Source organism: Emydura macquarii, unplaced genomic scaffold, assembly GCF_026122565.2.
Source record: "Emydura macquarii macquarii isolate MOO-44397 ecotype Brisbane River unplaced genomic scaffold, CSIRO-AGI_Emac_v2 contig_3487, whole genome shotgun sequence".
Lineage (NCBI taxonomy): Eukaryota > Metazoa > Chordata > Testudines > Chelidae > Emydura > Emydura macquarii.
In genome coordinates this window covers 957,995-969,624 of record NW_027133624.1, presented here as the reverse complement: position 1 = coordinate 969,624, position 11,630 = coordinate 957,995, and the positions used below count along the sequence as shown (strand labels likewise).

The 11,630-nt window shown below is 41.3% G+C and overlaps 1 protein-coding gene across 1 annotated transcript; it reads left to right on the top strand.

Annotated features, from left to right (window-relative positions):
* Positions 1-898: 898 nt before the first annotated feature.
* LOC137144820 (olfactory receptor 4D2-like) lies at positions 899-1,846 on the top strand. The gene has a single exon (XM_067535306.1). It carries the CDS (start codon positions 899-901, stop codon positions 1,844-1,846), a length of 948 nt encoding a protein of 315 aa, XP_067391407.1.
* The last annotated feature ends 9,784 nt before the right edge of the window (positions 1,847-11,630 follow it).

Genomic DNA, 11,630 nt, shown 5'->3' with positions numbered 1-11,630 from the left:
TGGATGGCAAAATGGCTTATTTGATGAAAATTTGTGATTTTCCATGAGAAAATGTCAAATTAAAATGAAACTTTTCCTTTTATTTGGATATTTGTGGTCTTGTTGCAGGTGCATTGGTCCCAGGATCCCAGGATATGAGAGAGACCATGTGAATAAGGTAATATCTTTTATTGGACCAACTTTTGTTAGTGAAAAAGAGACGCTTTGAAAGTTTATCTCTTGCAAACAGAAGTTGGTGCAATAAAAGATACCACCTCACTCACCTTGTGTGTCTCATTTCATTTGGATTTGTTTCCTAATGTTCATATGGTGAATTGTGAGAGAAAGTGTTTTTTCACACTTTCTCACACTGTACTAAATTGCACTTCCACAGTTATGCAGTGAAAAAAATGGGGTAAAGTAAAAAAGTGAGAGACAAGGACTTAGGGTTGGTCCTGCTTTGAGCAGGGGGTTGAACTAGATGACCTACTGAGGTCCCTTCCAACCCTAAACGTCTATGATTCTCAGGAGGAGAGACTGAAAATCCAGAGATGAACAGTGAATGCCAAGATTTGGCAGGTCTGCTGAACCATGGCTATGGGAGGGTGAAAGGACACTGTGGTGAGCAGAGGGCTCTTTTGTTGAGTAGATTACTCCACTTTCCTTCCAGGACACCACAATGGAAGATCACCATGGGTGGAATGAGTCGGGTTTGCTCAATCAGGGTTTTCCTGAAGTGGGGCACGTTGGAACACGGTTAATTGAGATAAAAAAATAAAAGGTCCAAACAAAGTGTGTTTGCTAATTTGGATTGAATTAGGTTTAATATTAATAACTTAAAGGGGAGGTAGGCTAGAAAAAAATGTCATATTTTTTTATTCTTTCCATTCAATTTTCCAATATATTTTAAGGGCATGAAATGGATCAGCAGAACCTCACCACCACAGTCACTGAATTTATTTTCTTGGGCTTCACTCAGAATCATCAGCTGAAGTATTTTCTCTTTATGGTCTTCTTCCTAGTCTACATGATCACCTGGCTGGGGAACTTCACCATCATCATCACGGTGATCGCCAGTCACCGACTCCATAGCCCCATGTACTTCCTGTTGGCCAACTTGGCTTTTATGGATGTCAGTGACTCATCGGTCAATGCTCCTAACTTGCTGTCTGGTCTCTTATCTCAGCGTAAAACCGTCTCCTTCAATGAGTGCATCCTCCAGATGTTTTTTTTCCACTTCATTGGGGGTGCAATGGCATTTTTTCTTGTCGGGATGGCAATCGATCGGTACGTGGCCATTTATAAACCACTGAGATACTTGATTATCATGAACCAGGACATGTGCGTGGGGCTAGTGGCACTGGCATGGCTAGGTGGATTGGTTCACTCTGCTGTTCAGATAGGTCTGCTCCTCCAGTTTCCGTTCTGCGGGCCGAACGTCCTGGACAATTTCTACTGTGATGTCCCACAGGTCATCAAACTGGCCTGCGCCGATGTCCATGTAGCGGAACTGCAGATGGTCTTCAATGGTGGAGTCCTGCTCATCATACTATTTATCAGTCTGTTAATTTCCTACACCATCATCTTAATCAAGATCAGGACACACGTTACAGAAGGGAAGCGCAAGGCTCTGTCCACCTGTGGAACCCAGATTATCGTGGTGTGTGTGCTATTCATACCCAGCATCTTCGTCTACGCGCGGCCCTACAAGAAGTTCACCCTGGACAAGGTGGCCTCAGTCTTTTTCACTGTCATCCCTCAAATGCTCAACCCAATGATCTACACCCTGAGAAATGCTGAGATGAAAAAGGCCATCAGGCGACTGATGAGCAGAATGCTGTTTTCACGGCGGAAACTAAAGACATAATTTAGTTATGGATAGTTTTGAATAATGGTTTCTATTAGACATGGACCTGAACATATCAGGAGGCAGATGTATTCGCCATGTGAAATGTGTATCCTATCAAAGAGAGCACATACTGCACACTCATGAGAAATCACGCACATGAATAAATTACAGCCAACGGCCACAGTCTTGATTGAGGTCTATGGGGTCAACTTGTTTAAATTGCCGTAGTGCAACTGGAGCTAATGGACCCTACCTAGTGTAAATCAGTGTAGCTGCACTGAAGTCAATGGGCCAGATCCCCAAATGAGGTGAAATACTTAATATTTTCCTGCAGCTGAGGATTGGTGCCTCAGCATTTTCAGGTAAAAAAAATTCTATGAATGATTTCAAATACTGAAAAAAAAATTGATAAACATCAGAGTCTCCTTAGGAAAAGATAAAACATTTTCATATATGTTTATATGAATTATGATGTATAATTTTTAACTGTCATGAGGATTTTGTTATAGAATGGGTCACGATGAATATAGTATTCTCATATTGTACATATCAGTCATTTTACTCATCCACATTTTCATGTTATTTACACTTCTTGTATGACTAGTTAATAGTGTGAGTAATAAAATTCAATATTTATTTTCATACAGAATTAGAATTCAAACCAATTACACTTACATATAATGAATAAACTCTCAGGAATTTAAAAGACAAAGGAATGTTATTCAGGAGAGGTGAAGTGGAGGCAGAGAGTGAAGGGGACAGGACTTCACAGGGGTCAGTAGGAGAAGAGATGGAAGGGTAAGAGGATGCCCGCTGTTATTATTATTCTATGTGTACTTTCCATCAGAGGAATATTAAATCTCACACATGATTTCTATTTATTACATATAAAAATACATTGGACATCAACCTCTTATGTTTGTACTCATTATGGTCAAATTTCAAACATGGAAATGATGATACACTGTATATACTATTTGACCCTGATCTCTGCAATTTTCTCCATTTGAGGGATTCCCTATACTTGATTTTTCATGCCCATAATGTGGGTGAATCTCTCCCTCTCCAAACATGAGCTATCACAGATGTGGCTACTAGCAATAATTGAGTCATCAGTCGTTACTTCCTTGAGCCAATAACCAACTTTGGACTGTGTCTATGTGTTCCATGGGTTGCCTAATTTTAATAGTTTTGAAAAATCTATTTATTTTATTCTAAAATATTATCTTATTACTGTCCAATTATCTTTGAGAGACAAGGTGGGTGAGGTAATATCTTTTATTGGCCAACTTCTGTTGGTGAGAGAAACAAGCTTTCCAACTACATATAGTTCTTCTTCATGCCTGTCTAGTTTGAAAGCTTTTCTCTTTCACCAACAGAAGCTGGTCTAATAAAAGCTATTAGCTCATTCACCTTGTCTCTATAATATTCTGGGACCAACACAACTACAACAACACTGCATACAACTCTATATTTGTAACAGTTAAGTAATTAAGACGTTGTTCATCTCTGAAAAGTGACGTAGTAAAAATGACCTCTTCTTACTCAACACACAGATCTACCAACCATGTGTAGCCTAATCAGAAATTCACTCAAAAATATAAATAACTAAATTGTAAATGCTGTTACTCCTGCAAGCTCTGCTTAGTCAACAGAATTCTAGGAAACTCCTGGCCCCTATTATTCCTGGCTGGAATATGGTTAACACAATTGTAAACTAATTTCTTATCAATTACTCCTTTGCAATACCACTTAAAGCAGCTGAAGTGCACAGGGGTCACTGAAGGCAGGGAGTGAAGAGGATGGGTCTGCCCAGAGTTCACTGAGGATAACATTATAGCAATGGAGAAAATATATGTAATCCGGGAAAGAGACACAGAGAGAGGTAGGGAAAGAAACATGGTGGTGGTCAAGGTCTATGGATGTGATGATGAGAATATTCCCGATTAGGGCTGCCAGTTAAATCACTAGGAATATGACAACAAGTAAAATTTGTAGCTCCCAAATGTCAGAGAATCCCAAAAGAAGGAACTGGGTCACGGTGGTTTGGTTGGACATTTTCCTCTTCAGTCCATCGTGTGTTGCCTGAGGAGTGAAGGACGAGGGAAATGGTCAGGATTAGAGTGGCAGATGGAATGGCCTTGATTCCTCATCTCAGGAACATCTCATGATGTGAATATCAGAGGCGCACGCTTCCACTGACTAGGGGAGACGAGTGCTCCTCACCGCTGACAATCAGCGCATGACTCAGATGTGTTATCGTGCTGGTGTACATTGGCATAGCTCCCTGAAAGTCAAGGGAACAGTGTGCATTTAAACCCTCTAAGGGTCGTTTGATCAAGTGCAGTCGGTGTTGGAGGCCCAGTGCAGTTTGAGTTGACTGACCACTGTGCTACAGGCCTAGCATAGCTTCAGTTGCCTGCTTGCCTGCCTGCTTCTGACCCCTGTAGCAGGTCACCTTCCGGTTGGCAGAGATGAATAGGACTACTGAGTAACCTTATAGATGTCTCCGTTTCTGCATACCACAGCACATAACAAGATGAAATACACAACATGTGTGCATACAGCTGCACGTAGATAACAGTGATGGGAAGAACAAGTTACCCTTGAACGTCGGGGGGTACACGGTTTCATTGCCAAGGGGCATGTTTTTACACTGCCCCTCTTATCACCAGATGTTGTTATTACGACCCCAATAATCATGGTGAGAATGGAATGTAATTAAGGTGAAAACCCAATGCAGGTAATTAGCATATATGATAATGAGAGAGATAATTAGGTGAAGGTTGTTTATGGAAGGGTATAAGACATCACTATTTAGGCAAAGGGGTGTACTCCATCAACACCTGACTCTGCGGGAGGTGCTGCCAGTTGAACCAGAGGATCCACTGACTCCCTGGAAGGGCCCCTGAAGAAAGCCGTTCGTCTATACAGCCTTCTGAGTGACTGCTTAGCTCTCCAGGCTTAGTGAGTATGAGATATTGTAGTTAATTTTAGGTTTTATATTTAACTAGTGTATTTATAGAAAACCTTGCACATTAAACCTTATTGATCTGCAAATCAGGCGTCCCGGGTCTCATTGGTATTCACAGTGATCAATAAGTGTCCAGTATCAACAGTAGGAAGGATGGAACAAAGTAAAACCCAAATCCAGCCAAGATGTTTCCCCTGTGCTGACAAATGGCAGACTCACCACTTGGGCATGAAACAAACATACTAAAATGCCAAATCTGCTGGATTCCCACTGTCCAGGAAAACACGACACGGGCTCACAAGCACCCTATATGTCACATCATCTGTGATGGTTCCACACCAAAGACACAGAGACAACCCTGCTGCCTGGATACCAATTGATCTATGACACCAAATCCGATGACTAATAATGAAGGGTCATGTCCTGAACTACTGCAAATTGCTACAGTTCTGGTGACTTCACAATAGCTAGCAAGAATCTGGCCTTTTGATTTCCATGGAACTATAGCTAATTTACACCAGCTGGGGATCTGGCCTGTCACACAGTTTCAAACTATATTCTTTGTCTGTGAATCTGGGGCAAAAATTCCTAATCCCTCTGCACTTTGTTAGGTCTTTGTCCCATGGGATTATTTACAAGAATGTTATTTTTAATGGTTGCTGAGTGGTTCATTCCCACTATGGCCAGAACTTTGGAGGAATTCAGCGTTGGGGAGATTTTCCGTATTTGATCTTAAACTTTCTTTCTTTCTATGCCAGTTTCTATAAGCTGGATATATGTGTTGTGATAGCTATTTTTAGTTTTTTTCATGTATCTGAGAGTTTCAATGCTTAGCTCCACCATCCCTTTTTAATATCCATGAAAGATTCTAAGATCTTAAGATTGTGGTTAATAGACAGGAAGTTTGTCAGATTCATGAACGATAGGGGAAGTGTCTACAAGGCAATCTCTCTGCGGATGCGGTCCATGATCTGAAAAAAAAGTCTGAGAATCCTCTAGTCTAAAGGCATCCACATGGACATAGAGGTCTGCTCAGATGGGTCATATTTCAGGCTTGGAACCTCCGAGTGGATGAAGAAATTGAAGACAATGGGGTGATCATGAATTGTGTATTTACATTTTTTGGCTGAACATTTTGTTCATCAGCAAGTGCTGATTCGACGAAACCAGAACTATTCATGGGAAAGGTTCAATGAGTCCCCTGATTTGATTTTCTTTAAAAGGTTCGAAGTGGTTGAAATATCAAGTTTGGACCTTTTCCAGTTTGAAAAGATTTTTTGTTTTGAAAGTCAGTTCATCTATAGAAAAGAAATGGTGACAAAAATTTAAGAGATCAGAATCCAAATGGAACTTCCCTCTGCAGCGAGAGGCGCACTTCACCTGCTGGGCATGCCTCCACGGATGAGTTCTCTACCATTGCAGGGGTCTCAGACTTTGAGCGTGACACCTCGGTCTCCCTGATTCTCTGCCTATGACTCACAATGGTGCAGTCTGCGGAGGACTTTGATTCATTTGGGGTTGGTACTGCTTTGAGCAGGAGGTTGAACTAGATGACCTCCTGAGGTCCCTTCCAACCCTCATCTTTATCTGTGATTCTGTGACTGAAATGTTTAGCTGAACTGAAGTTTTTGGGTTCGATACTGGGGAAACTGGGTGAAATGTAATGGTCTGTGTTAAACAGAAGGTCTGGTTATCTGTTCTGATTGTTCCTTCTGGCCTTAATGTCTATGAAACTATAAGCATTATTAATCAAAATGTTTTGATTTGACCCACCCTCATTTTTGTTCAGATGATCTGCTTTCAAATATTTTTGAGATTTTAACTTTTTCTCCTGATGTGGGATGAAAAGTATTGCAGGGTGGGAAACCCATTTTTCATTTATTTCTACTCTTCAGCTTTTCCCCTTTCATAAACTCACTAAAATGTCACCATCTCAGGGGTCGGGAGCTTCAGGAAGATACCTTTTATTTGGCTTTTATGCAGAGACTCTCTGCTAAATTATTGTTAATGTGGACTCACAAACAGACAAAAAAATATTTCACTCAAATCGTGTTCATGGCTCAAATATTTGGAATGACATCTCCCTCTTGGTCTCACATTCCAGGCTTGTCTACACATACAGCTCTGCACTGATGCAGCTGTAATACTTTAGTGAAGACTCTATTACTCAGAGTAGAGTACTAGACCAGTGATTCTCAAAGTTTCCAGCTTGCTGTCCCCTCTTCAGGAGTCTGATTTGTCTTGCGTACCCCACGTTTCACCTCACTTAAAAAGACTCGCTTACAAATTCAGATGTAAAAATATAAAAGTGTCACAGCACACTATTGCTGAACAATTGCTTACATTCTCATTGTTACCGTTTAATTATAAAATAAATGAAGTGGAATATACATACTGTGCTTACATTTCAGTTTATAGTATATAAAGCAATATAAACAAGTCACTGTATGAAATTTTAATTTGTACTGACTTTGTTAGTGCTTTTTATGCAGTCTGTTGTAAAACTACACAAATGAGTTGATGTACCCCATGGAAGACCTCTGCGTACCCCCTGGGGTACACGTACTGCTGGCTGAGAACCACTGTACTAGAGTTCTAAGCAGAGTAGAATAGAAGAGTTAGACTACTATGCAGTCTTTAGTGAAGACTTTACTAAGACAGAGCTCCTCCAGTCAACATAGTTAATCCACCTCCATGAGAGTCAGTAGCTATGCCAATGAGAGAAGTTATTCCATCTATCTACACTGATGGTTAGGTCGGGTCTAACTATGTCACTCAGGGGTGTGGCTTATTCCTGGGAGAAGTAGTTATACTTCATGGACAGATCATATTGTCAAAATGTCGGATCATCGGCTCCCAACGATTGTCCTCTATGGTGAACTTAGGGAAGGGAAACGCGAGGGAGGAGGGAAAAAGCTGTGCTATAGGGACATTTTGAAAAGGAATTTGAAGAAAGGAAATATTCACATAGAGAACTGGGAAGAAGTTGCCAGAGATGGGTGTAAATGGAGATCTGTAGTGTTGGATTCTATCCAGGCAGTTGACGCACGCAGAGAGGCAGTGGGCCAGCAGCACCATCTTCAGTGGCACAATATCAAGTAGCTCCCCAATTTCTCTTGTCCAAACTGTCACCCGGGCTTTATTTCAAATGCTGGATTTGGTTCTCATCGCCGAGTTAACAAGTGCTAAATTTTCCTCCTCCACATCATTGTCGAGTATGACGAACAGCCAAAGAGCTATATTGATGTAAATTTCTAGTGTAGACCTGATCTACATCATCCAGGGAACTGGCATGAACCTCCAAAGCCCTGTATATGTTTATACTAGCTTTGTACAAGGTCACTCATTGACACAATAAGCTCTCAGGAGTCTGCTGAGCTGCAAAGTTAAAGTCTGGGGCCAATGATCTTGCATTTTCTGCTGACTCCATAGTCAGACTGACTTTGCAGTTTGCCCTTTCATTCTGATCTTACCAAAAAGTCATCCTTATCTTCAATAAAGCTCTTGGACAAAATATGTTGAAGTGGTTCATGAGGGATGTGAAAATAAAATTGACCCCTTTCATGGCCAACTTCCCACCTAGAACTGGCACGGAACCCGGAAGTCCTGACGCCTTGTTTCCAGTTCTGACTCCTTGATCAGATTTCTATCTCAGAGGAAGGAACAGAACCCAGGAGTCCTGTCATTTCCTGTGTGTGAAGACGAATTCATCTCATGTCCCAAATACCCTCCTTGCATCAAGCCCAGTCATGTTTGAAAATTACCAGAGCTGTTGAATTGAGTGGCTAAAAATAAACATAAACAAAACGAAACACTCCATGAGCTTAACCGTTCCTCTTGTGACAGAATCCCCGGGTCTCTGAAACCGTAGCTCTTCTGATTACGTTCAGTAAAAATCACTCGGGGATTTCAAAGAGTGTTTTTTTTTCCTCGCACCCATGCGTGGGAGAGGTATGATGTAAGGGAAAGATTTCTAGGGCTGCCTCCTCTTTAAGAACAGGTCCCCTTCCTCTTCCAGTCAGGAGCGCAAAGATCAACTTTGAGATGTGACTTCCCCAAGCAGTTTGGAAGCACCAACCCTGACGTTACAGACCCGGAAGGTTGTGTGAGATAATGATTCTCATTATACAAAATCTGCAATCTACACTACTAGCAATATTTGCACTGTTGTTCTATCTGTGTTGGTCCCAGGATATTAGAAATTTGGGTGAAGTAATATCTTTTATTGAACCAACTTCTGTTCCTGAAAGAGAAAAGCTTTTGAGCTTACACAGAGCTCTTTTTCTGGTCTGGAAAAGGTATATATTGCACTAAACCATTCAAAGTGAAGTGGGCAGTTAACGCCGCTGCAGTGGTAAGACAAAGGAGGATTCGTGTGTTACAGATTGCGGTAATAAGTCATAAATTCAGTGTCTTTGTAGAAACTAGCAAAGTTATGTATTTAAGCTCCCACGCTCATCTTTTGAAGGTGTTGTGCAGGTTTCCTTTGTGGACTCAGGAAAGTCTTCAACAAATTCTTTATTAAAGAGGTGAAGCTACAGACACCAGAGCTCTGCTTCAAGCAGAGTCACGGTGGGGTAACCTGACAAGCAAGTAACTCCAAAGAACAGGTAACATGATTAAACAGTCAAGAAGTGTTGTTGGGTAAACAGGTACTTTTCACATGAATCCTTACCATACTAGCATACTTCAGGCCAGGAGTCCTCTGTGTCCAGGTGTGGACCACAAAGGTCACACTACAGATACCTAGGCTGGATTTTCTGGGCTGGTCGTATCCTGGTAGCAGAACCTACATTATGAAGGGATCATTTTGTGAAAAGTGTCACCCACCGGTGATATGGCATGCTTATCTTTTGTCATTATTCCTTGTGAGTTCATTTGAGAGCTAAGGGATTGTCTGGTTGCACCAGCATAGTTCCTGTTGGGGCATTTAATTCACTGGATGAGATAAACTGCATGTTGTGATAGCCACATATCTTGAAAGGTGTGTGTTAGGGGGTGTTGGTCATCACAGCGGTGGAGATTTGAGTTGGTGTGTCCTGGTCTGTGGGGAGCTAAGTTCCAACTTTGAGCTTGGCAAGATTGGAGGATTGCGTGAAGTCCAGAAGATGGGTTTTAGGAAAGATTTCTTTAAGTATATGGTTCCTACTGAGTATGGGTTGCAATTGTTTAATGATAGCCTGTGTTGGTTGCAGTGTCGGGTGGTAGGTGACAACGAAGGAAGTGTGGTCTGTGGGTTTTTTTCCTGTATTGAAACCCCCACTGACCGCACACCCCTAGGTGCAACACTCTTTTCAATCCATAGCTGACCTTTGACCTCTCATTCTTCATCCTCAAAGGAAACATGCATAACATCTTCAAAAGAGAAGCCTGGAACTTAAATTCATGACTTTATTAGACACTAAAAATAATTGACTCAATAGAGACACTGGGTTTATGGCTTATTACAACAATCTTTAACCTACTGACTCTCCTTTGCCCTACAGCTGCAGGGTGTTAACTCATAGACTATAAGGTCAGAAAGGACCATTATGATCATCTAGTCTGACCTCCGGCACAACGCCCACTTCACCTTGAATGGTTTCTTGCAATGCATGTTAACTCCATAAGCTTAAAAATCTGATCCTTCTTCTATTTAACAGTGACACTCTTATCACCCTTCCCAGACCTTAAGGGGAGCTTTGAGTAAGCTTGAAAGCTTATTTCTTTCTACAACAGAACCTGGTCACAAAAGAAGAAGAAGATATTACTTCATCCACCTTGTCCATCTACTAGCAATAGGCATTATTATTTCAGAGAAAAAAGTTGGATTGGAAGATAAGGAAAAATGTTTTTAATTGGAGGGTGGTGAAGCACCGGTTCCATCCTTACAGGTTTTTAAGGCCCAGCTTGACAAAGCCCTGGCTGGGATGATTTAGTCACGGTTGGTCCTGCTTTCAGCAGGGGGTTAGAGTTGATGACCTCCTGAGATCCCATCCAAACCTAATATTCTATGGTTCTATGTTTTCAGATATTGACTTGGATGTTTAGTGGAACCTAAGTGATTTAAGAGGAGAACACCCAACAGAGCCGTTACTACCAAAACTATCTGAGACCTTTGCAAGACAAGCTTTATCTGACCAGGCATCTCTTATGGCAGAGTCTGTATGCTGCTCTGATCTAAGAGATGTTACCTTTGGAGCAGGGAAATGAACATTGGATAATGGCCAGGGTAGTGTCGAGATCTGCAGATAAAATGTGAGCGAGATTCCCTGCACCTACTTTTCTCATTCCCCTTTGAAAATCCCAGACTGAGAGAGGAAGTTAGTTGTCTGGGGTCCCAGACAGTGTCTATAGTAGGGTAGAATCTGAACCCAACTCCCTGAAGTCCAAGGCCAGTGCTTTATACACAAAGCCATTCTCACCCATTTCACGCAGTGACCTGACACCGTCCTTTAAGGAGGAGATCTTCAGGGCTGGTTGAGATTCTTTGCCAAAGAAAAAAAATCTACACAAAAATGTGGGGGTTTTTTAAAACAGAAATTTTGGACAGTAAAATCTCTTTTCTTAACTATACTTTTTTAAAATCAGATACCTTGATCTAAAAAATGAGGTAAATTAAAAAAAAAAAGTAGAAAATTGACCATTTCTGTTCTTGGTTTTATAACTGGACTGTTGGGTGAATTTGGGGAACAAATTTCAAATGTCTATGCCTCAGTTTCCCTGTCTGTAAAATTGATATAGTGATGCCAACCTCCTTTGTAAAGCACTTTGAGTCTTTGGATGAAAAGAGCTAGGTGCTGGTTGTACTATTCAGGCCAACATTTGGAAAATATTTTTCTTGGTTCC

Coding starts and splice junctions, on each gene's coding strand:
- LOC137144820 (XM_067535306.1), top strand. CDS start 899: ATGGATCAGCAGAACCTCACCACCACAGTCACTGAATTTATTTTCTTG.